At 45.2% G+C, this 27,120-nt stretch overlaps 1 protein-coding gene across 1 annotated transcript in view; it reads left to right on the forward strand.

The window, feature by feature from the left end:
• The window catches only part of GRM2 (glutamate metabotropic receptor 2), a 489,558-nt gene that overhangs the window by 369,027 nt on the left and 93,411 nt on the right, over nt 1–27,120 (forward strand). Inside the window, exon 3 of the mRNA XM_086938723.1 lies at nt 18,027–18,864. Coding sequence (XP_086794849.1) covers nt 18,027–18,864 — 838 coding nt within the window. The remainder of the gene's footprint in view (nt 1–18,026; nt 18,865–27,120) is intronic.

Below are 27,120 nucleotides of genomic sequence, written 5' to 3' on the forward strand. Positions count from 1 at the left end.
TTATCAAGAATATATAGGAATACCCAAGGGTAATGCTATATGTAGATGTAACTTTATGTGCCCCAGAGTGTTCTTTAAAGTTAAAAATTCAAAAAAACCTGCAGCAATTTTGTCAAATCATTCGAAGCATCTAGTACCTCAAGGCACTATGGGGTATATTCACAAGGAAATGCTGCAGTGTGGCGCTGTGGCAAATTTTGCAGAGCTGCGTCATTTAAAAAATGCAAGGATGCGCTGTAATCATAAGAATCTGTTGCACCCCCTGTGTTTTCCCATGCTCTGGGGCTAAAGATAGCTACCTAGCACCAACACAGACACCCTTGCACCATAGTGCAAGGGTGTCTGTGTAGGGAATGATTGTTTAAGTGCAGGAAGGGACACCTTTCTGCACAAAAACAGTCCTTAAAGGCGATTTGCTCTTTCAATGTGTGCTGCACCCATGGAAAGAGCAAAAACGTGGAGAAATAAAAGTATTATTACTCATTGCACCAATCTAACTCCTGATTTTGCAAGGCATACGTTTTTGGCGCTGCCTCAGATTTACACATCCTTGTAAATCTGGGGCAGCGTCAAAAAGCAATGGGTGTTGCAGTGGAACACCCCAGGCAACACCCTTTGCACGCCCCTTTCACTCAGACAGGGCCGGACTGGGAACCAAAACCACCCTGGCAAAGTGTGCTCGTCCGGCCCCCCTCCCCACTCGGGGGGGTTGGAGGTGCCGACGAGCGCTTTGCTAGGGCTGGTTTTCGGCCTATTTTGTTGCAGGGCCGATTTTGCAGCTATGCTGCAAAAACAGCCCTGTAACAAAATCGGCACCCAGGGGCTCAAAACTGGCCCCCACCCTTGCGGCGCACCAGGGGATTGCCTGGTGCCCGCTATGGCCAGTCCGGGCCTGCACCCAGACACCTGCATAAAAGAGTACTATATTTACAAAGCAGCATTAAGCCATCCACAGTGGCTTAATGCTGTGTGTAAATATGGCACAGGTCGTAGCGCCACTCGAGCATCGAAAAAAGTGACGTTCCAGTGGCGCAATCCCCTTGTAAATCTGCCCCTCTAAGACTAGCAACCTTTGTTTTGACGGGACCAGACCTTTTTCCTGACCTGCAGTTAACAAAATGCCTGAATGGAGTCAATATGTAACATACTACCAAGCCCTTGAAAATATTAACCAATTTTCAGCATGAACTAGATTTAAAGAACCTGAATGCACAATGTGGTACAGGTTCCTTAATGGGTGTTAAAAGATTACGTTTTTTTTAACTGTAGGTTAGTAATTGTTGCAATTCGTAATGCACCAACATTGATGGTATCTCTTACGGAGGTGCACCCAAGCGCTGAGGTCGGCTCTTGTAGATATATATATATATATATATATATATATATATATATATATATATATATGTTTAGCAAAATACCCTAAGCATTGAGAATTTTTCAAAACAATAGTGGTCCCATGCACAAGAATTGTTCAAAAGCAATAAATATAGATACAATCGGTTCTATATTAAATTTGACATGTCCAGCCGGACAGAGGTCTCAATCTTTTCTGAAAGAAAGATGCACGGAAAAGGATTCCTTCAACAATTCACCGTAGTGGGGCTCAAGCCTGTACCCGAACACATACAGATCAATACAGTGAAAAGAAAGAGGAACAACAGAAACAAAACAGGGCTTTTTAGGCAAAAGCGGCAGTTTTCTGTAGTTCTACAAATGCACAGAAATTTCAAGCGGGCACCTTCACATATACATAACATATAATTTACGTTTTTGCATAAGGTGTACAGAAGGTCGACGGCGTTTCGGTCCCACTAATTAATCATGGGGACCATCATCAGGAAATTAGTTAATGCCTATTAGTTGAAAGCCTCTATTGCCAAGGGGAGAGCCCCGGTATGCTCGGAATGAGCGGAGGGGTGGGTTTTGCCTCGAGTAGGCGGTCTGGCGGGGATGAGCTGCCCAGTATCGGGAGCTATTCTGTTACGCATTGACTCACGGGTCGGAGCGCGTTATTGAGGAAGTGCCGGTTCAGTAGGCTTCATGGGCTTTCTTGCAATGCTCTAAGCATTGAGAAAGCACACACCAATGCTCGGCCCTCCAGCCTGAACGTGCTGCTTGCATTCCAATCTCTGACATACGGTTACCTTTGCCAACGCGTTTCAGGGCTCAAGGTCCCTTCTTCCTGGGCACGAAAAGCACACTAGATGCCTGCATTTGTTGTTACCAGCTTTATTACACAACATCCCCGCCTCCCGTGGCCATTTGATGAATCGATTGTCCCACGGGGCATTATGGGGCATGTAGTTTTGCATGCAGGTAAGTAATCTCCTTTCAGTAAGTTTGAGTGTACTTTTCCAATTTAAATTTCATTATTTCCTCTAAGTGAGTTCCAGAGAGAGATATGCAAGCCAATTGTGCAACTTGGAGCATGGCGTTGTTAAAAGTTTAGAACCGTTCTGAACTGCAGCCTCGTGCAGCTGGTGAATGCCGATGGTGCTCTTCTCTTGTCATCAGTGATGTCACTGACCATGTCATGAATGATGTAATATGTGACATCATCAGCTTTGGATTGCGGCTGTGCGAGTTACAGTTAGTACAACTAACTATAACGGGGGAATTTCATTGGTTTTATACGAGTGAAATGTCTAGCTAACTATAACACCCCTAAAACCTATGTTTTTTCAGTGAATTTCTAAGGTTTTTTAAATGCTAATTCCTAACTATAACTTGTCTGAAACCTATGGTTTTTTCAGTGAATTTCAAATGTTTTGTAAATGACAATTTTTAAATGTATTAATTGTTTGTTTTTTTATACTGATTTTCTAGATTTTTTTAAACAATTTATTTTTAGATATTTTATTTTTTAAATTACATTATAATTACATTATACATTACATTACAAAATATACTTTCTCAGAATGAATTATTTTAGTTTAAATACTTTGCAAATAGGCAATAGTCTTCTAAGTACAGTAGTTACAATTGTTGTAATGCGCAACACAATTTCAGACACAATGCAACATTGAGGTCAATGTGAATTTCGAGTTCAATGCAATTAGTTACTTTTTGGATTACTTTTCTAACCACAGGACTGGATCCTAGATACAGTCCTGGGACATCTCCTGTAAACAGTTGAGTAACAGCTTTTTGGTTACAGTAGTGATTTTGACACTTAGAAACTTTTTTACTTAGAATCACCAATGTTATCCCATAGGAGGAAATTCACTTAGCAGGTAAGTGGTGTTTTTTTTTTTTTTAAATATATTTTTATTGCAGAATTAGAGACAAGATTACTCAATAGACCAACCAGTACACTTGCAGCATCCCAACAGGCAACATTACAGAAACACAGTACACAGCTAATTAGCCCACATCCCGGAGGCTGGGCGGCGTATCATTCCCGTTTCCCGTTCGATGCCTCAGTGTGTGCCCTCTCGGGGTGGCAGGTCGGTTATGTCATGTAGTATCTGCTTTTACCCTTCAACACCCGCCCCCCCCCCCTCCCGCACCGTCGAGCCCCAGATTGCATCTTTGTTCGCTCCCAACAATTCCAGGTCACCCCCTTCCAAGCTCATCCGGGTCTAATAGAGTGCTCCGCGGTGCTGAACCAGCTGCCCCACAAACACCCCCCCCTCCTCCCTCAACTGCTGCTAATGCGGGTACCCATAATCCGATCTAGCGCTGAGGTACGCCACCCATCAGGATCCACACACCAACATTCGATCCACATGGAATACTCTCCCCTCTCTACTCTCCCTCTGCATCGTCAGTCATGTAGTCCCGCAACGCTTGAACCACTAACTCCCAGGACCTTGCCAGCTCCAGGCATTTCTCGTTGCCAGTCCTAGTAGCCTGACGCATCCTGATCACACTCTCGCACCCCGACCACTTCAACAGCTCATTCCTCCATCTTCTCACTGACGGGCCTTCTTTGGACTTCCAATGCCAAGTGATTTCACGTTGTGCCAGCATGATCCCCAAATCAATAAATTTGCTCGTTATTTTAGTCTTCCTAGAATGCGGGAACCAAAGGAGCAGGCACGCCGCCATATCAAAGTCCACCTCCCTGTCAGTGACAGCATTCAGGAGTTCCCCCACTTCCGGCCAGTACTCCCCCAACTTCAGGCATCCCCACAGTAGGTGATCGAGATCTGCCTCCGGCGCCACGCACCGAGGGCACACGGCGTCAAGCACCTGGAAGTGCCGCCTCAAGTACGCCCTATGGACAATGAAAAAATGCTCTTGCTGAAATCGCGCGTTCCTCGTTCCCTTCCAGGTCCGACGCAACACTTGGCTCCAGATGGTGTCCGGTATGGGTTTGCCTATACTGACCTCCCATCGTGACTTTAGAGCCAGCAAGGGCGCCAGTCCCTCATTCAACATTCTGGTATGGAGGCAGGTCACTGCCTTAACGGTGCCCGCTGCCATCACCACATACTGGCACGCCATTGTCACCTCCGGCTCAGTTAACCCGCCCCCCCAATATCGCTGCATCGCAGCTACCACCGCCGCGTGCAGTAGGAAGGTTCCATCTGGCAAGCCAAATTGCTCCTGTAACACCTGATACGGGATCAACACCCCATCAATATAGAGGTCTCCCACCATCTGCAAGCCCCTCTCCTCCCACATCAACAATTGGGACCAATCGCCCCCATGGGGTAGCGCAGTCAACATTCCCAGCGGTATCTCCGGCGCATAGGGCCGGCCTCTTCCTGCTCTCCTCAAACTCCTATTCCAACACAATTTAAGCGTCCTTTCCTCCATCGTTAGCTCCCTCATGTCCAGTTTCTGCTGCATAATGATGTAGGACAAGACATGTCTCTGGATGCCAATCCCCCGGTCGTGGTCAGGACCCCGGAATTCTCTGGCCACATTCTGCGTTAATACCTGCAGTTGAGCTGCCAAATAATACAGTTCAAAGTCGGGAACGGCCATCCCCCCTTCGGTCTTGGGCCTAGTCAGAGTATTTAGTGCTACCCTGCGCCGTCCGTGGCCCCAGAGGAAGCCGGTCAACAATGTCTTCAGGTCTCTAAAGAGCTTCTGCGGGATCCATACCGGTAGCGTTCGAAAATAATAAAGTAGCCGCAGGAGTGCCACCATCTTCAACAGAGCCACCCGACCTAACACGGATAGTGGGAGGGAGGCCCAAAAGTCCATGCAACCCTTCAGCGCACGACTACAGCGCTCCACGTTCCCCTCCAAGAGATCCGTGGCCTCATGGTAGATTCGCACCCCTAAGTAGGTGAAACAGGAGGGTTCCCACACCACCTCTCTGGTAAGTTGAGGGCAGAGCGTACCCTTCCGCAACGGGAATAAACAGGTCTTGGTCCAGTTCACCCTGAGGCCTGACAGCCGCCCGAATCAACCCAGCATGTCCACCGCTCCCTCCAGAGCCCGCCCAGGATCTGCCAGGTACAATAACAGATCATCGGCATATAATGATATGTGGTGCAACTCTGGCCCCTGCGCTATCCCGTTATGCACAGCTCCAGATCGTGCCTGAGCTGCCAACGGCTCCATCGCCAGAGCAAATAGCAAAGGAGACAGCGAACTGCCCTGTCCCGTTCCCCTACAAACCGGATATGCCGCAGACACTATGGGCCCCAATCGCACCCGCGCCCTCGCCGACGAATAGCAGGTAAGTGGTGTTAACGTTACTTTTTCTTACTCAGTGGTGGCTCCTGGATCCAGCACGGGTGCATCTCCTGTAAATAGTTGAAAGAATGCGTTTAAGTCATACAGGCGATTTTTAAAGAATATTTTTTGTTTGTGAAAATAGACACTTAGGAACTTTTCTGGTGAAAAACAGACAATGGATTCCTATTGAAGGAAATACAAGTTACTGGTAAGTACGGTTAGAATTACTTTTCAGGATCAGTACTGGGTTCAAAGAAGCAGCACTGAGGTCACTCCTGATAACAGGTGAGTAATTTGGAATTCGTAGTTCGGCTGATTTTTGAGGAATATTTGTACAATGGTGAAGGAAGGGGGCTGGGTCTGAGGTGACATGTGTGCAAACACGCCCTGTGGCATGTTTTAAGTTGCAGGATTAAATGCCCTTGAATCCTGGGGTCCCCTGGGTGCCAACTAGTCCACCAGGTACCTCTAGTATGCGCAAGGGGGCTGCGTTGGAGAGAGGTGTTCAGAGGCCACGCCCCTTTTTACAACAATCTGCAACGCAGCTACGTGGCGCTCACTAGAGGTACCTGGTGGGCTAGTTGGCCCCCAGGGACCCTCAGTATTGATAAGGAATTAATTCCCCAATTTAAACCGCACTGCGTGCGTGTTTGCACACATGTAGACTCAGGCCCCGTCCCCTCCCTTCACCACTGCCCAAACGCGCCACGTGGCGCATTTTAAGTTGGAGGATTAAGTCCCCTTGAATACTGAGGGTCCCTGGGGTGGAACTAACCCTCCAGCTACCTCCAGTAAGCGCCACCGAGCTGCGTTGCAGAGAGGTGTAAAAAAGGGGTGTGGCCTCAGAACACCTTTTTGCATTGGAGCTCCCTGGGGCATACTAGAGGTACCTGGGGCTATTTGGCCCCCAGGGACCCCCAGTATTCCAGGGGAATGTGTTCCCCCTCTGCAAACACACCACGGGGCGCGTTTGCAGAGTGGTGCAATGAGGGTGCGTGGCCTGTGGCCGAGATCCCTATTTTCTTTTTTTAAGTAGGTGGGCTGTGTAGCCCCCCTTCTTTTTCTAATTTCTTTAGCTCTGGGAACCCCATTTATAAAAAAAAAATCAGGAAGGGGGCCGTGTGGCCCCCCTCCCAATGCCATAATTTGCCCCGGGGACCCCATCCCCCGGGGCATGGCCCATTTTTTTGTATTATTATTTTGGAAGGGGCTACCATGCCCCCCTCCTATGGTCAGTTGAGGCCCCGGGGGCCCCATCCCCCGGGGCCGTTTATTTATTTATTTATTTTTGGTTTTTTGGGACGGGCTGCGTGGCCCCCCTCCCTGGCCACTTGTAGCCCTGGGGACCGTGGGGGGGGGGGTCCCCAATCCCCCCATGGTCCCGCCAGCTCCCCGCCTTCTGCGGGAGCCGGCATTGCTTTTCCATATGGGGAGCAGCTAACATGCTGCTCCCCATATGGAAAAGCAATCTGCTTTCCTATTTGGAGTCTCCCGCCCTGCCATTGCAAATCGCAGTGTCCTGGGGGTGGGCACCCAGGGACACTGCAGGAGCCGGCCCTGGGGGGGTGGCGGCTCCCATTGCCATTGAGGGCTGCAGGAGGGGGGGTGGTCCTTGGGGGTCCATACAGACCCCCAAATGAAAAATGTAGTGCCCCGGGGAGGTGGCGGTCCCTGGGGTGTGTGGGGGGGGCTCTGGCCCTCCCCACACAGGTTTCTTTATTAAAAAAAAGCCCCGGGGTGGCAGTCCCCGGGGGCTGGGGGGCCTGAGAGCCGCCCCACCCATTTCAAAAAGCCCCGGGGTGGTGGTCCCCAGGGCTGTGGGGTGCCCCATGAGCACCCCTGCACACATTAAATTAGAGCCCCGGAGGTGGCCGTCCCCGGGGCTGGGGGCCTCAAAGCCCCCCCAGCTAAAGTTTTAAAGCCCCAGGAGGTGGCGGTCCCCGGGGATGCGGGGGGGCCCGTGAGCCTCGGCATACATAAACTAAGAGCCCTGGGGGGTGGCGGTCCCCCTGGCAGTGGGGGGGGGATTGGGACCCCCCCACACTTTTTTTTATTAATGCCCCCTGGGAGCTAATTACCACTGAAGCGCGGGAGCCCGCTCATCTTTTTTTAAACATTTCGGCCGAAATTCGCGCTGGGTACGTGAATCTCGACGATTTCTTATTTTAAATTGCTTTTTTTGGCCCTGGGGTTCCTTTTGGGACCCCCTGAGCAGGCCTAGGGGGTTAGGGTGTGTCTACCCAGCCCCCTTTTCGCGTTTTGCAGCGTTTGTTTTTGGTTTCTTGTGCCTCGGTTCTACCGAGGCACAAGATGACTGCCAACACTTTCTGATTTTGAATGTTGACAGCCAATCAGCATGCAGCTCTTGCACGGCAGGATGCGTGCAGGCTGCACTTAGGGTACGCGGGTAGATACATGGATCCACCGCGCCCATAGATATATAAATGACTTTAACTGACATTTTCTCAGGAACTACTGAACGGATTTACACCAAATAAGCAAAAGGCACAAGTCTGAACCAAGGACTACTTCTTTGCCAAATTTGGTGTAATTCCGTTCAGACGTTCGGGCTGTAGCCGTGTCTAAAGGTCCTATGGGAAATTGCATGGGGAAAACACGTTTTGGGACTCCCTTTTTTCTCGGCCCCCGCTTGACCAATCACCCCTGAACTTTCAGGGAAGGAGTTTAACTGAGCTGGACAAAAGTTTGGAAACTTTCAAGAACATTCATCAATCAACGCCAAAGTTATTGGCAATAGAATGTTGCGGTTTTCCTATGGATAATAGGTCCTAACTATAACTCCCTACTGGCGACTTCCAGTAGGTAATATATATATATATATATATAAATATAAGCTCCAAAATCCCAGGAAAATCAATCCTAAAGGAAGGTAGCACACTCAGGGGAGGTTTCACAAAAGATTTAATGAGGAAACCAACAGCAACGACGCGTTTCGCCTTGGGGCTTCGTCAAGTTGTGCAGAGAGCCGAGGCGTGCGCCGGTTTAAAAAGAGGACAGCATGTGAGATCAATGAAATCAAGGTAGGACTGTACACACAATTGCATGGTCGCCATATTGGAACGATGTTAAAATGCAATTACAATGCGGGCAACAGGAACAAACTAGTTCGAATGCATGCCAAACCCCCGAAAGTTATATAAATCACAGAATATTCAAATTATAAATATGCGTGCTAGTACAGTCTCAACAATAGATTGTGATACAATAATATAGCCCTGGATGGGCATGCGATAAGTCTGAATGAATTTCCTCCTCAGCGCATAATGAATAAAATCAGGAGGCAAAAAACGAGCAAAACGGCTGAATAACGCCAAAATACCCAGCTCTATACCAAACAATCTGGTGCTCATATCATCAATTGTATATACTAAATTCAGTTAAACCGCACAGCGATAACGCCCTGAATGGGCAATACATTGAATTTACACATGCGTCACAAAATTCATTTTGAATATAAAACACATTAAAAGAAAATGTCACATGAACATCATTCATATAGACATAACCTGATTAGGAAAGCACAGTCAAGGAAACAGTGAGGAGAATACATTGTATTTGATATCAAAATTAACAGATGCCCAACCAGTTAGCCTAAATGGACTGATAATTCTTCATGCATATTAAGGCCAAGCGGATGCTTGCACTGTAAGTCTATTATGTATCTGGATTCCAGTCGTCTGAGTCTAAGTAGACGATCACCCCCCCTAATACACAAAGGTACGCTATCTATGCATGTGTAAGCTAACAGATCCCTGTTACTTTTATGCATTTTGGCAAAATGCCTAGCCACTGGGTATGCATCATCCTTTTTCGCAATTGCACGCATGTGCTCTAATATCCTAAGTTTTACCGCATTTGTGGTGCTACCGATATAGTTTAGGCCGCACGGGCATGTTAAGCAGTAAATGGCATATGGCGTGGAACATGTTAAAAATTTGCTGATTCTTTTGGGGACGGTGACACCAGGTATCTTGTAAGTAAGCGTCCGCTTACTAAATTTACAAGCCTTGCAGCGGCCGCAAGGATAGAAACCATTGAGGGTGGGTAACTTAGGGGTCTTTTCAGGTGCAGAATAATGACTGGAAACCAAATGATCTTTAAGCGATCTCGCTTTTCTGAATGTAACAAGGGGGTTGGATGGTAAATCTGCTTTGATGGTACTGTCAGACAGTAAGATATTCCAATTTTTTCTTAAGATTTTCTTTATTTGGCCTGCATTATGAGAGAAGGTGGTAATAAGACGAAAACTACCATTCTTAGATTTATCTTGGTTTTTGGGCTTCAACAATTCTTTGCGTTTCGTATTTTAAACTCTCTCATAGGCCTTACTTAATACCCTATCACCATAACCCCTAGTTTTGAACCTTTGCATGCTGGCATGGGCTGCGCTCTCAAAATCACTATCATTCGAGTTGTTTCTACGTATTCTAAGTAGTTCCCCATACGGTATACTACCCACTAATTGACGGGGATGACTACTAGTAGCAAACAGCGTGGAATTTCCCGCCGTTTCTTTCCTAAACAATTTAGTCTGCATACAACCACAATTGTCTATGTATATAGTGAGATCGAGATAATCAACTGAAGTGTGGCTGATTTGTCCGGAAAACCTGAGATTGATGTTATTATCATTGAGGGCATCTACAAAGCTATTGGCAGTATCTACAGGACATTCTAGTATGATGAAAAGATCGTCTATATAACGATACCACCTTATTATTCGACTGTCCCACTCAGGATATTTTTCGCTCCAGGATGCCTGCTCCTCCCACCACCCCACGAAAAGATTCGCGAAGCTGGGGGCGGAGCAGGCTCCCATCGCGACGCCGGACAGTTGTTTGAACAATTGCTTGCCAAATAGAAATATGTTATTGTTAAGGCTAAACATCATGAACTCCATCAGCATCTTGTTGTGCTCATAAAATCTTATGGGCCGTTTATCCAAGAAGCTGGCCATAGCTTTGAGCCCATCACCATGTGCAATACACGTGTATAGACTGGTGATGTCCAACACCAACATACAGTATGTATCTTTCCAGACTATTTCTTCAATACAGTTTAACAAATGTTTAGTGTCTCTTAGATAGGATTTGAGGGACGTCACCAATGGAGATAAAAATGAGTCTACATAAATAGAAAGGTTCTCAGTCAAACTGCCATTGGAAGCAACAATGGGCCGGCCAGGAGGATTTAACAAATCTTTATGAACCTTGGGTAGGTAGTAAAATGTGGGGATCACAGGACTCAAACACCTAAGGAACAGATATTCATCTGTGTTAAGCATGTTGACATTCTGCCATTTGGAAATCATCTCATGATAGTTAGCCACACTTAGATTGTATATTCTGTCATTCACTGTGGCATAGGTGTTGGTGTCTCCCAAGAGGCGACAGGCCTCTGTTTCATATTGGGTAGCTGTGAGTAGGACAATGTTCCCCCCTTTATCAGAAGGCTTAATAACTAAACCCGAGTTTTCACAAAGAGTAGTGAGAGCAAGCTGTTGAGTTTTGGTAAAATTATCTTTTTTTGGTACATATTTACTGGTGATGCGCAGTCTAGTGAGATCCCTCAACACGGCATCGGAAAAAGTATCAATTGCGTCAGCACCCATTATAGGCATAAATGTAGAAGCCGGTTTAAATTCACTGGCCCCACCTTTTTGCTGTACATTCCAATTGTCAAGCATTTGGGTATTGGTTACCTCACCATCACCAACAATATTGCTTTCCAAACGGAGGCCTTCTACTGCTCTGAGGCCTCCCAGCTCGCTACAGATAAGTTCAGTGTCCTCCACAAGTTTGCTGGCCATATTGCGCTCCCCATGAGGCTTAAGTTTGAAAAATTTGTGGAGCTTGAGCTTCCTCACAAATTTGAAAATGTCAATACGCGTTTGAGCGAATTCAAAATTTCTCTGTGGACAAAAGGACAAACCTAATTGAAGTGTAGAATTTTCTTCATTCGTTAACACTTTCTCTGTTAGGTTAATGATAGTTAGATTGTCATGGGGGTCGATGGAATCTTGAATACCTTTCAGTTCCTTTTCTTGAAGAACTTTTTCATGCTGCGGGTCACAGGTGGAGAGCTTAAAGGATTTCTTCCAACGGCCCCCCCGCCGCGTCTTCCTCTTTGTCCTTGATTGTCCGGGGGCTTTCCTCTCCCCCCCTCCAGTTGATTGTTGCGCATTACTTGGTATTCCACTTGAAAAGGAGAAGCGTCATCACTACCATCTTCACTGACTACATCTTCCGGATTGGCATCAGATTCTGAAGTTGCAGGTTCAGCGGTTGTAGATACGCCCGACTTTTTCTTTATCTTTAGTTGCCTTCTGGTGTTATCATACTTCTTCGCGAAGGTCAGCACTCTCCCCATTCGATAGTCGTTCTCGTCCCTTTCAAATTTTTCTTCTTTTCTTTGTTTGATTTTTTGTTCATATTTTTTCAAACGCTTTTTTAGTAGTTCTCGTTTTTCCCCCAGGGTCTCCTGGTCTGACTCTTTCAGCAATTCATCCTCAATTTCCTTGATCTGTGCCAAAGCCTTTTCGCGGTCACTCCAGGCAAAGCGTACTAGGATTTGTAAACTCCCTTTGCATGACGCAGCGGTGTGCTCTGCCCATGCATCTAGCAGTTTAGGGTCCGGATTTTCGTACGCCGGAATGGTGTATATCCGCAAACCTCTAGGGACCCGGTCAACCTCAATATAGTTCTGTAATGAGGTTGCCTCCCACCATTTTCTGATCTCCCGTTCATATAAACGTTCCAATGAGACCAGTTTGGATTGTAAGGATGTGTTAGCCCCATTGGCTTGACTTCCACCAGCCCTTTGTGAACCATCTGGCTTTTTCTTATTTTTAAACATTCCTTGTTCCGCCTCTCTTCTCTCTGCTTCGCAAAACATATTCAGGTAGTGCAGCCGCAACTACCTATAAAATGGTGCTGTAGAATCCCCTTCACTCTGAGTTATCAGCCCGCAGTGTAAAAAAGAAAGAAGTCTTTTACATGCGCACACTGCGCCTTACCCGAAAAACTGATAAACTGCCTGTTGAAAATGTTCGTATCGTCAGCAGCAACGGTTCCGGGTATCTGGTAATGCGTGGCTTTTGAGGGCAAACTCGGTGCAACAGAGTAATAAATCCAGAAGGCTCCAAAACACCAACCAGTTGCACACACGAGTGGGTGCACGCCAAATCGGGGGTGTGCCCGAATTACAAATAAGCTCCAAAATCCCAGGAAAATCAATCCTAAAGGAAGGTAGCACACTCAGGGGAGGTTTCACAAAAGATTTAATGAGGAAACCAACAGCAACGACGCGTTTCGCCTTGGGGCTTCGTCAAGTTGTGCAGAGAGCCGAGGCGTGCGCCGGTTTAAAAAGAGGACAGCATGTGAGATCAATGAAATCAAGGTAGGACTGTACACACAATTGCATGGTCGCCATATTGGAACGATGTTAAAATGCAATTACAATGCGGGCAACAGGAACAAACTAGTTCGAATGCATGCCAAACCCCCGAAAGTTATATAAATCACAGAATATTCAAATTATAAATATGCGTGCTAGTACAGTCTCAACAATAGATTGTGATACAATAATATAGCCCTGGATGGGCATGCGATAAGTCTGAATGAATTTCCTCCTCAGTGCATAATGAATAAAATCAGGAGGCAAAAAACGAGCAAAACGGCTGAATAACGCCAAAATACCCAGCTCTATACCAAACAATCTGGTGCTCATATCATCAATTGTATATACTAAATTCAGTTAAACCGCACAGCGATAACGCCCTGAATGGGCAATACATTGAATTTACACATGCGTCACAAAATTCATTTTGAATATAAAACACATTAAAAGAAAATGTCACATGAACATCATTCATATAGACATAACCTGATTAGGAAAGCACAGTCAAGGAAACAGTGAGGAGAATACATTGTATTTGATATCAAAATTAACAGATGCCCAACCAGTTAGCCTAAATGGACTGATAATTCTTCATGCATATTAAGGCCAAGCGGATGCTTGCACTGTAAGTCTATTATGTATCTGGATTCCAGTCGTCTGAGTCTAAGTAGACGATCACCCCCCCTGCATAGATAGCGTACCTTTGTGTATTAGGGGGGGTGATCGTATTCTCCTCACTGTTTCCACGTTTGCACAGTGGTGGAGAAAGGGGCGTGGCCTCTGACCACCTCTCATCAATCCCACTGTGTGGGGCTTATTGGAGGTAACAGGAGGTCTTCGTGGCCCCTAAGGACCCCCAGCAGCCAAGGGAACTTCATCCCCAACCAGGAGCACGCCAGGAGGGGCATTTGCAGACTAGTGGAGACTCTATGCGAGTTGTGGCTTTTTTTAAGAAGGAGGTGCCACGTGGACACCCTTCCCTGGACCATTTTTGGCCAGAGGACCTGAGGAGGCTGCAGGTATGAACTGTCTAAACCTGGCTGGCACGTCGTTCGAAATGCTAATGAATCTGCCCAAATGACCCACAACCTACTATAGGTAATACTGTTATTGAAAATGAGCAAACGAACATTTGAATGTACTGAAATTGAACTTTTACGCTCGCATTTTGACTCCATGTCCCATGATGCATTGTGCTTTTTGCAGACGACCATTGTGAGGCGGACGAATAAATAAATCAAATCAGCATTGTCAGAAAAGTGAATGAGAGCGTCAAATGTGAAATTTGCTGCCTTTGTAGAAGGGGTTTCTTACCTTGAAACGCGTTGGCAATCATGCACTCAGTGGAATGTGAGGACAGACTGCATCTTACATGAGCGACGTTATGTGCTCTCCCGAAGCCGCGGGCCTTTGGTAACCATATATATATATATATATATATATATATATATATATATATATATATATATATATATATACACACACTGGATTGCTGAGAGGTAGTCAGAGGCCATGCCCCCTTTCTCCACCACTCTGCAAACATGCCTCCGGGTGCACTGCTGCTTGTAGAAGAAGTCCGCTTCAGTCCTGAGACCCTCGGGTGGCAAGGGGACATAAACTACCCCCCCATCAGCAGTGCACCCAGAGGTACGTTTGCAGAGTGGTGGAGAAAGGGGCGTGGCCTCTGACCACCTCTCATCAATCCCACTGTGTGGGGCTTATTGGAGGTAACAGGAGGTCTTCTTGGCCCCTAAGGACCCTCAGCAGCCAAGGGAACTTCATCCCCAACCAGGAGCACGCCAGGAGGGGCATTTGCAGACTAGTGGAGACTCTATGCGAGTTGTGGCTTTTTTTAAGAAGGAGGTGCCACGTGGACATCCTTCCCTGGACCATTTTTGGCCCGAGGACCCCATCCCGCAGGGCCTGATCCTTTTTTAAATGTTTTTATTTAAAAAATGGGAGGGGGCAGCGCAGCCCCCTTCCTGGGCTGATTTTGGCCCCGAGGGCCCCATCTCCCAGGTCTCGGCCTTTATTGGTATTTATTTTTCAATTCAAAGGGAGCAGGCAGAGGGGCTCCACTTCAGGGCCATTTTGGACCCCATGGACCCCATCCTCCTTGGCATGTCCATTTAAATAAAAAATAGGAGGGGGCCACATGGGTCTCCCATCCCGAGGCAGATTTTGCCCCCGGGAACCCCTTCCCCTGGCACAGGCCTTCAACAATTTTTTTTTTAATTGGGTGGGAGGGGGGCCTACTCGGCCCCCCTCCCCGGCCCAATATTGCCCTCGGGACCCCATACCCCGGGACAGGGTCAGCTTGTTGGAGACCGCAAGACTAGCCTCAAGGCCTCCCAGGTCCCTGCCGGCTCCCCGGCTCCTGCGGGAGTAGGCATTGCTTTTGGACAAAGGGAGCTGCAAACATGCAGCTCCCTCAGTTCAAAGGCAATTCTGTTCCACTTCATGGAAATGAGAGCAGCAGATTAGTGTTTGCCATGGCATGGCGGGAGCAGTGCTCCCGCGTTCCAGTGCTCCTGGAGGGGGGTCGCACGGTCCCTCCTCCCATCTTGTTTATAGCCCCAGGGAGGTGGTGGTAGGGTATGCAACAGACCCCCTGAATTAGTGTATGTATTCCCCGGGGGATGGCGGTCCCAGGGGCCTGGTTGGGGGTGCCAGAGCCCCCCAACACATTATTACTGCAGTTCACCCGGGAGGTGGCAGTCCCTGGGGCTGCGGGGAGGACAAAGGGCCTCCGTTGATTTTTTTTAATGTCTGTGCCCCAGGAAGGTGACGGGCCCTGGCACGGGTGGCTGCGAGGCCCTCCTATATTAGTTAAATTAGCCCCGGGGAGGTGGCGGTCCAGGGGCGGTGGGGCCAGCAAGGCCCCCCATAATATTGAAATTAGCCCTTGAAGGTTGTGGTCCCTGGAGTAGAGAAGTTCCACGAGGGCTACAGGCGGTTCAGGTAGGCCCACCCACATTAATAATTGCCCTGGGGAGGTGGCGGTCCCCAGGGTTTAATAAGTGGGGCCCGCGTTTCTCCCTCCTACATACATTATATGCCCCCAGGACCTGGCCCACCCAGGGGTTATTGCAAAGCAAGAGCGGTAATTTAAATTTTAAAAAATGATGCCATGGTAGGGTCCCAGGGAAATCCCAAGACCATAGCTTGGGGGTACTGGTATTCCTACCCTGCCCCCTTTTCTTTATTTTCACTTTTGGGGGGGGGGGGCTCTGCTTGAAGCCGAGTCTAAAGATGGCTGCCAACACTTCCTGGTTGAAGTGTAAGCAGCCAATCAAAGCAGTGCATTTCCCTGGACGAGCTCTCTTTGTTCACGAAGACTTCACTATCAAAGATATTACTATAATTGTAAACTTACATTTCTCAAAAACCACTGAATGGATTTACACCAAATGAGCAGAAGGCATTTCCTTGAACCAACATCTACCTCCCTGCCAAATTGAGTGTAAGTCCTTTCAGCAGTTCAAGCTGTAGGCATGGCTAAAGTTTCCTATGGGAACTAACATTACAAATGCAACCTTATCTGGCACTCCAAATTCTCGGTTCCCTCTGCACGGATCACTTCCAAACTTCCCATAACAATACAGCCTTGACACTTTTTAGGGAGAATTTTATGAAGATTGGTCACACAACACCAACGTTATAGCCAAGTCAAAAAATGCTTTTCCTATGGAAACATGGTTCTAACTATAACTACTTACTGGCAAACGCCAGTAGGTTTTTTATATATAGAGGCCCGAACCTGAATTAGACATAATACGAAGTTTGAATGTGGAACAAATGCCGAGATCATTGCGGGTGGCATATACATACATGCACTTTGCCTTAAACTTGGGAGGTATGACCGCGGCTATGGCACACATTCTGGAACTGAGAGGTACCGCGAATATAACGGGCACTGTCCACGTTAAATGTTCATAAGTAGGACAATCAGGTTAGCATTTACGGTGTGTACCTTTCTTATGTTGTATTTTGCAGTAGGCCAGAGAAAATAAACACGCAAGCAAGCCCCCATTCATTATCACCTCCCCGCCTGGCCGCACCCATTCAAGAAGAAATACAAGCCGCAGTAACACTATAACCAATCACAGCCCACATCACACACATAAACGGGGCCAGGTATGAGCCGATTCACACGTACTCAACCAGAACTTGTGTAAACAAGCAGAATTTTTTTTAAATAACACAGAGGTGCTGCTTGTATTGGTATGCGGGTGTGACTTAACATTTAGCATATTAAGAAACGTATTGGAATAAGGGCATAAATGAATGTTTTAATTTAATTTAATATAGTTGCGTTTTTTTGACAAAGAGTGTAAAAAGACTGCCATGACACTAAAATGTGCAAGTCAAGAACTTTTCTATGTCCATACATGGGGAGTAACCGTGTAACCTTAGTAACAGCTAGATGAAACCAGTTTGATAATTGAACCCATGTTAAACATGTATGTGTATATATACCTAAGGAAAATGTATTGCAGATGTAGTGAGCAAGGCGGGAGCAAGCCGCCGAAACGCGTCTAAGCAGCAACTGATCATTTAAATAAATTGTTTGGATTCAGATTCACGGAGTCAGCGCCGTCTTTTATTCGAAGTTTGGTGTGGTAAGGAATATATATATATATATATATATATATATATATATATATATATATATATATATATATATATATATATATATATATATATATGTGTGTGTGTGTGTGTGTGTGTGTGTGTATATATATATATGTGTGGGTTAGGAGCACTAAGGGTACAGCTTAAATATGCAATTAGAATTAATGAGAAATCAGCTTGCGCCTGTCTAATTAGAAACAAGGAGGCTTCTTGTACAGTTGTGTAAGAGGACCCAGTAAACATGTTGCCTGTGTAAAGAAGAACAGTGAATACTTGTTGCATATGTTTACATGAGTAGATGCCTGACCCATTTTTTTCTCTCTTCTCATACTCAGGTGGCCAACCTGCTCCGTCTTTTCCAGATCCCGCAGATCAGCTATGCCTCCACCAGTGCCAAGCTCAGCGACAAGACGCGCTATGACTACTTTGCCCGCACTGTACCACCAGACTTTTACCAGGCCAAGGCAATGGCTGAGATTCTTCGCTTCTTTAACTGGACCTATGTTTCTACAGTTGCCTCTGAGGGTGACTATGGTGAGACTGGCATTGAAGCCTTTGAACATGAGGCACGTGCCCGCAACATCTGCATTGCCACCTCCGAGAAGGTGGGGCGATCCATGAACAAGAGGACCTTTGAAGGTGTGATCAGGGCCCTTATGCAGAAACCTAGCGCCCGAGTGGTGGTCCTTTTCACCAAGATCGAAGATGCCAGGGAGCTCCTGGCTGCTGCCCAGCGCATCAACACATCTTTCACTTGGGTGGCAAGTGATGGTTGGGGTGCCCTTGAGAGTGTGGTCACTGGATCAGAGGAAGTGGCTGATGGCGCTATTACAATTGAGCTAGCTGCCTACCCAATCCAAGAGTTTTCTGTGTACTTTAGAAACCTGGACCCGTACAACAACAGCCGTAACCCCTGGTTCCGTGAGTTCTGGGGATACAAGTTCCACTGTAGTCTGCAGAATCAGGAGTGTGGCATGAACTCCCTCAAGGCAGTGAAGTTTGAGCAAGAGTCTAAGATCATGTTCGTTGTAAATGCTGTTTATGCCATGGCGAATGCGCTGCACAACATGCACCAGGCCCTGTGCCCCAATTCAACGCGCCTTTGTGATGCCATGAAGCCTGTCAATGGCAAGAAATTCTACAAGGAGTACATGCTGAACGTCAAGTTTGATGGTGAGTTGCAGGGCCTTTCCAGTAGGCCAGGGGGTAGGATAAGGCAGATGAAAAGTAAAACAAAGCAAGGATAGAGAACGCCCCAAGTGTGTATGCTATACCATTAACTGAAACCATCAATCCAGGGCTGCATCTCATTCAGGTGTGCCAGGATCTCCTTCTGTGGTCTTCAAGGTCCTGTCTTTGAATAACTGATCTCCATAATGCCACAACACTTGTCACTTCCATAGCTTCATGAGCTGCAAATGATGCCCTCTGATCCATTTCAAATTGTCATATCTGTGGATTCTACTGAGGTGACGCTCAATTTATATGACTGCTGTAGATTCTCACCTGCTGCAAACATGAGATTTCCATGCCCATCCACTCTACAATTCTTAATAATCAAAAGATTCATCTTTTGATGTGGGCTAGTAAACTCACTAACACCATAGAATTACAGAGTAATCACTTCCCTTGTTCCATCCTACACCTCTTTAAGACTATAATTCTTGTTTTGAATGAATAAGGGAACATGTATCTTTCCATTAGATTTACGAGGTCATCCCTCAACAATTTTCTCCTTTCCAGATTTGAGTACTGACAGTCACAAGTTGCTCTCCTGTGTGCAAACAAGTCTACTAAATTAGATACTTTTGCTTGACTAAATAAATATATAGCTACCAGAATTGAAAAGTGTGTAGTTAAGATGTAAATGTGTTTTTTCCCTTGAATTTCTAAGCTAATATTTGGAGAAAAAAGATTGCTTTTGAAAAATATATTTAAAGCTTATATTTGAGTGATAAATCATGTGGCGCTGTAGGAGACTTATTACTAATGTTAATATCTTGGTGCCATTGGCATTGTAGCTATGACTGTTATGTATTACCCAAGCAAATGCATTCTATATTGGCAAAGCATTTTCTAAATTACTGTTGTCAACTATGCCTGATGCTCTGAGGTGATTACTGCTGGTACTCTTACACTTGGTAGCCACTAATGTAATCTTGTCTGATGTGGTCACTATTACAACACTAATAAAATTAGGAGCTCTGAATGATTTCCATTGAACATAAGCAGCTCTTTTTACAGAAATGATTGGAAATCCCTGAAGCAGCTAACCTCTTAATGATATCTTGGTTATTGATGCATTCTTCTATCTCGCTCTCTAATTATTGTTCTACACCTAAATACTCCTACCTTTATCAGCTCACAAACTCCTTCAGGCCCCCGAACCCTCATCAATGCATCTTGTCTTCGTTCATCCACCCAGTCTCCATCGGCTTTCACTCTATCAAGTTTCCACCCATCCCATCTAGGCCCCATTCTATATCCACCCATTATCCATCAACTGATTCTCCACTCAGCCACCCATCTGCAATGTATTCATTGATCCAACCTTGAACTCATTCTGTGTCTGTCCACAATTTCTATGCACATCCACCCATTTTCTAGCCAAGCTTTCATCAATGAACACTCCATTGACCTATTTAATATCAATTTACCCATCCAACAGTCTGTTTTTCATTCTCTCACCCATTATATACACCAGTCCACTCCAATAATCTCATCCATGCATGTATCCATCCATCTATCCACCAATCTATTCATTCAATATCTTTTTATGTATGGTACTTACTCTGTATCTATTTACACTTCATTGCACAAACAGGCAAAGCCTTGATACCCTGTTTCAGAGTGAAGTTTGACAGCAACATAAATCAGTGTAAGACAGCCATTGCAGTTTTAAATATACTGGGGTGAAATCATAAGAGCATTATTGAGTACAGGAAGTATTACTATAGGAGTACTCTTGTATTACTCTTACATGCCTATGTGAAAGAACCCCAGAAAGGCCTACTCCCTATTAGTAAAAGTCCTAAGATGGCACAGTCTGTCTATTTATTCTAATTGTATATGAATGGGTACTTAATATTTCCATTTTGTCCTCATTTTAGGTATTGTAGAGCCAATTTGCAAAAGCTTGTAAGAGTACGGAAAAGAGTACCTCAAGAGCACTTTACATACTCCAAAACACCTTTGTGAATAGACCCTATGGTCATACAGAGGCCACATACAAACATAACTGTCGAAAGGCAGAGACTTCTGTAGGCACCATAGCAGAGGAAAGTGGAAATAAGCCTGGTAATACTTGAAAGGACAGAAGCAGACCTCCCTGGAGGTGTGTTTTAATTGGCATGATCCTTCTACAGAGAAAATATTGCCTCACATACACACTGTCCCCTATATGACTGCCCTGCCCATGATTCTGAACAATGTTTTATTTTACAGAAGAAAAGACTTATCTCATTTGTCGATGAACACAGAATTGTTCTATGGAGTCGGATGAACCCAGTAGTGTATGGATTTAAGGACCATAACAAGTGTTTTGAGCATGGTTGCTTCCATCTTTTTCATCCACCAGTGAATATGGTCAATAAGAGAGGCCTGGCTCAGGTTCCGGAAGGGCAACCATCCTTGTTCCATTGTTGAGGGTGACGTGAAGGCTTCCTCTGTATGATACAGAGCCCAACATGCGGCCTTACTATGGTAAGGATGAAGAGCAGTGTAAGCCACATGAGGGATACAAGAAAAGCCTCAGAGTGCAGTCACACTCCTTCCATCACAGCGTTGCTCTTCTTTCTACAATCTGTAATGCGGTTGGGTGTAAACCGATGCCTTCATTTACGAGAAGTGGTGCATTGCTGCGTGAAAACAGCATTGCACAACTTCTCAATGCACCCTCCTTGCGACTCCAATGATGCTTCATATTTATAATATGACGCATCATGTCGCACGGAAGAACAGATACGTCAGTATAACTGACGAATCTGTCAGAGCAAAAAGTGGTGCATTGCTGGTGGTGTGTCGGAAGCCTGACGCAACTCCAGCAATGTTCCTTTCACATGGGGCAAGCCCCATGTAAAGGGGCCTGCGTCACCCTTACACCTGTCATGAGGCAGGCATAAGGGCTTGACACATTGGCATCCTAGAAGTGGCACAGCAAAATTTCATAGATTTCGCTGCGCCACTCCTACGACCCTTTCTTGCGGGGGTACACCCACCCTGCATACATTATATCTGGTGCAGGTATAATGTAGCGCAGGGGTTTACGAAGTGATGCATCTACCTAGATGCGTCACTTCGTAAATATGGTGCAACATGGCACATTTTTTACGCCACTGGTGCGTCAAAAAAAATGACGCACCGGTGGAGCAAAAGTGACGCAGGGGCTTATATTTTCGATTAGGAGCCATGGTGTTCGTGGTCCAGGTAAAATGACCATATATAAATACCCCAACACTAAGACAAGAACCTAAAAGCACATGTCCAAAAACAGGCATGTGAGGGAGTTAGAATATTAAAATAACATGGTTCTGGAGTAGGTGTTAAGTGAGTTCAGCTAACATAAGTAATGCAAAATAGGTAGACATTTTTGTAGAGAAATATGTATGTGAAATTAATATGTTGACAATCTATGCTCCTGACTATTTTTTCCTATCTGTTTTTTTATGGAACCCTGAGTAAGCCTGAAGAGTGGTAAAGAGTACCCTGGCATATATCAAGGGAAGATGGCACATGCGGGCAGTTAGGGTTTGGGGAGATCTCGCACAGCAAGCGAAGCAGTGAGTGATATAATGAGCGAGTGGTTCACCCATTCAGTGTCTCTGCAGGGGCAGACGTCTGTGGTTTCGATTTGAGAACCAGGCTCAGATTGCAGCCATGGTTTTTATTAGGCTTGAGAGTAATTTTAATTACGCTGGGGTAATCACAGTAATTTTGGTAATTCTGCGTTATATAATTTCGGGGGGAAATCCTACCGTGGGAGTACACGCGGCGAGCATGAGCAGCTGCTTGAGCTGCTGTTTATGTTCTGTTGCATTTCGCACTATTTTCTGAGTGCAAAATGAACCCTCACGTCCATTTTGGTTGCGTGGGTGCACTTTGCACTACGAAATTAGAATAAGCTGGAATCGGTGGTATGGGGGTGATGAGAGAAGCAGGTGAGAATATGTTCTGCTGCCTTGGGGTTCATCAGGGCTGCAACCTATAACTTGGTGCACCTGTTTCCGTGCTTCTCCACCTATTGGAGCATACCACAAAGCGACGGAAGGGATGCTGGAATTCATCTCAGCAACTTGCAATCTCTGGGGCATTTTTATAAGGGTTTTATCTCCGCTTTTTTAGCTTTAAAAGCAAAAAAAGCTGAGATAAAACTATCGCCCTATTTACAAGAGGGTGCTAACAAGCATAATCGCATGTTAGCACCCTTTTTCCCAACGCCTCCCTTTGCATCTCTAATGAGATGCAAAGTGAGCGTCACTGGGCGTACCCCGGATGGACTACCTTGTAAATATCGCTGATGTTCACATCGCGATATATGCAAGGCTGCCCCATCATTTTAGTACACGTTAGTTTTTGGAGAAATACATTTTCGTGAATATAGTTTAAAAAATCTATTACTTTCCTCTTCTTAAATTTTGGCATGTATGCATGTCCCATTCTTCGAGCACCCTGTGCTTATCGCTTATCCTCGCTGATTGCAGGTTCATTTCATCCCTGCCCGCTTCCTTTGCGCAAGTTTTCCAATCTTTCTCTTCTCCGTCTTTGCCCCTTTTGTATCTTCCTTGCCCTTACTCCGAGTCTAAGTCTGAAGAGGACAAATAAGGCCCTATTGTAAAAAAAATAAGCGCTAGTGCCAAAAGCAACCACTTGCACAAATTCAACTTTGGGATAAAGTAAATTGAGGCGAACACCTAATTGAATGGCCTATACATCCCCAAGGCGCGAATGACGCTCAAAGGGATTTGAGAGGTTTGTGTTTACACGTCAGACAGTAAGTAGGGCGAGAGGAACTCTGCGAGACTAATAGAAAGAGCAAAACAGCTACAGTCATTTTTGGAAACGTTTTATTACAGCCTAGTTTTGGCGGTATGCTGACATCTAGTGGTGAGCAAGTATAATTATCGAAGAGTTGTGAAGTTAGGTCATTAGTATATTGGTCACCTTAAATAAGTTACAATCTGCTTCTGCAGCATTTGGGTACCACGTGACATATTTCATTAGTATCATATCTTTAGTTTGCGTCGAGCAAAATTCTGATGCACGAGAGTTCAGAAGCAAGGGAGTAGCCAGCAAATTAAAATACCCCACCATTTATCTTGGGTGAGCGAAGCGAGTAAGCCCTATTGAATCTAGATGAGGTCCCTTATTAACCCCTTCCGTTCATCTTTAAGACTTTCATGTATACATCCATCTATCCATCTTTTCATACATTCATACATCTTTTCACCATTTCAACCATCCACCCTTTCATTATTAGTTTTCCATCCATCCATCCTTTCGCTCACACTTCCAAACATTCATGAATCCTATTACCCATCCATTCATCCATCCACTCTTCTTCATCCATCCACCAATTTGCCCTCCTTTTATCAGTCCAGCCTTCCCACCTCCATTCATGCAAACATTCATCCATTCACCCATTCATCCCGACTTTTATCATTTCAGCCACTTTCTTTCACTCATGCAAATATTTGTGTTATCCTTACATCCATCAGCCTATTTGCCCTTGCATTCACCCTTTCATCCTTTTTACGCTTCCTTCTCATCACAGTTTCTTCCTTATTTTCTTATGTCCTTTCTTTTCACTCTTCCTTCCAGCCATCTCTCTCTCCCTCTCTCTTGCTTTCTTTAACTCTCTTTTCCTCTTCATTTCTTTGTTGTAATTAACGTTCCTTGCTTGACCTCTGTTATTGGTGGCCCCTATTTTCTTAGGGCCGGATTCACAGAATGAACTTAAGACTCAATCCTAAACTTACTACTATTTTGGCATTCACAGAATGCATTTACTACTTTTGGCATTCACAGAATGAAGTTACTACTTTTGGTATTCACAGAAGTTAGGGTTTTGTCCTAAATTTTTTCTTAAAACAAACTTAAGACAGACTTAAGACAGACTGAAGTTAGGATTTTGTCTTAAGTCTGTATTAAGTCTGTCTTAAGTTTGTCTTAAGTCTGTCTTAAGTCTGTCTTAAGTTTGTCTTAAGACAAAATCCTAACTTCTGTGAATACCAAAAGTAGTAAGTTCATTCTATGAATACCAAAATAGTAGTAAGTTTAGGATTGAGTCTTAAGTTCATTCTGTGAATCGGGCCCTTAGAGCTTTTGTCTACAGATCTGCAGACAGGTATGGTTCATAAATAACTGTGTGTGTCACACCACCGCTGCTTAAGCCGCAAATGCGGGGGGGTTGTTCCCGACGCCACTGCTCAGAAGTGATTGTTTACCCTTTCACAATTTAGACGAATAGAAAGCTGAATACCAAGATATGTTGATGCAGCAAAGCTACCATTCACAAAATCATAGGGTGTGACGTTTAGAGAAATGCGATTTTACAATACGCAAAAGCTCTTCTTTTACTGGCCAGTAAAGTCCTCTGACTTTTAACAAGTCTTTGGTGAACTTTTCTGAATCGCGAATAGGAGGGTGTCAGAGTCGTAAAAGTATGTAGCCATGGTTTGAGAATGCAGTTGTGACTGCAGTGCAAATCATTGAAAATAAAAATAACAATGCCCTCGTCTAGGGCATGTATTAGCAAGGATGTAAGGCAATTCTACCCCACAGACACCCCCCCTCCCCCATTACATTCACAGCCTTTCATAGGGGATCGCATATATCGATATATTAATATTAGCAGGAAGATTTTGTAACCTCTTACAAATATGCATTTTGTGATGTGACTGAATAATATACACATCAGTAAGTTGCATTGCAAAATGATGGGCAGGTAACAAAAAAGTTGGTGTGCAATTTGTGGACACTGTTTGTGAACTGCCCAATGGTACATGCTGCTTAGAGTTCAATAATTGGGTTTACTTTCAGGTATTGTTTTGATGATGGCAAAGGTGCAGGGTGGGCTCAGCACGGTGGGGGCGGTTCAAACCCTTTACTCACAATTACACTATTATGCTGCTTATATTATAAAAGTCCCATAGACACTCTTTTCAGAGCAGGAGTCAGTTGTTTTAGAGTAGGAAAAAGTCATTCTAGTACACATCTTAGTCTTCCTTAATCACCCAACAATCTAAGTATGGTATCACCTGTACCCCCTTTCCACTAGAATTATCACCAGCTCCTTGATTAATACTTATGGTAAGGAAGATAGACTGACAGAGAAACATGTACTAAAAATGACCTTTTTTGACCACAAGGTATATGAACGTCTTGCATTCCAGATGTGTCAGGAGTTGGATGTAAGTGTCCAGCAAATGCATTTTTACATGAAAGTATCTTTGCGGTACCTATGTCACAATCCACTGAAATGTCACTGACCTGATGGGTACATATTGGAAAAATCGGTTTATAGCTTTCAATTCCAGTGTGGGCCTGAGGTCCCCAACAGCAAGTAAGCTTCCTTCCCCTGCTGTGCTCCATGCACTGGAATGACAGCATTTGCCTGATGAGGAGATTGAATGCCCTCTGAAGAGCCCAAAGTCTTACTAGACAATGTGGCCATGGGATGGAAACAAATCGAGGCCCTGGTTACTTCTAAAACCTGTTGAGCCCACATGTCATAGATGCTGTTTTCCCATCTTTGGCTGAAAAGACAAATGGATCCACTTCCCAGGTGCTGTTGGAATTCAAATGCAGTGCGTCCAAACTTTTTTGCAGTGTAATTTCGTTGGCGAATGCTAGGATTTGCGCGTTGCGGTAAGGATTCTTCAATGCTGGTGATTCCTCCTGAAATCTGGCTTTTCAGCAATAAGGGACTCTGGAAAAGGGTCTAGCTACCAACTTGTTTTCACACAGGAATTCGCTGTATCTGGCTTCAGGGGGAGAAGGGGTGAACGACTTTAGCATAACATTTTATCTGCACTTTACTTCATTAGGTCCTTCAGCTGGGAACCAACCAGCCTGGGTCCTACAAATGGAATGGGTATGCTCCGAACCTTTGGTGATGCCTCCAGCTGCCATGGGCTCATCAGGGTTTTATTGTTGAAGCAGATTCCATGGTCACAGGCCAGAATATATCAAACGCTGTATCTTGCTAAACAACTCTATGGTGTTCAAATCTCTTCCAGTCTCCTTTGCCTGAACTACTTCATAAATTAGTTGAAAATCATAAATCTGTAATTCCTTCCTGAAGTGCAAATAATATGCTTACCAAATAACTTCTAGCCATGTTGCTTTACGACCTCTAGTCTCTTTGTATACATCTCAATAGTTAGAGAACAGCGACAAATTGAAAATGCTGCTAATGTTAGCATTTCCCTG

Source organism: Lissotriton vulgaris, chromosome 9, assembly GCF_964263255.1.
Source record: "Lissotriton vulgaris chromosome 9, aLisVul1.2, whole genome shotgun sequence".
NCBI lineage: Eukaryota > Metazoa > Chordata > Amphibia > Caudata > Salamandridae > Lissotriton > Lissotriton vulgaris.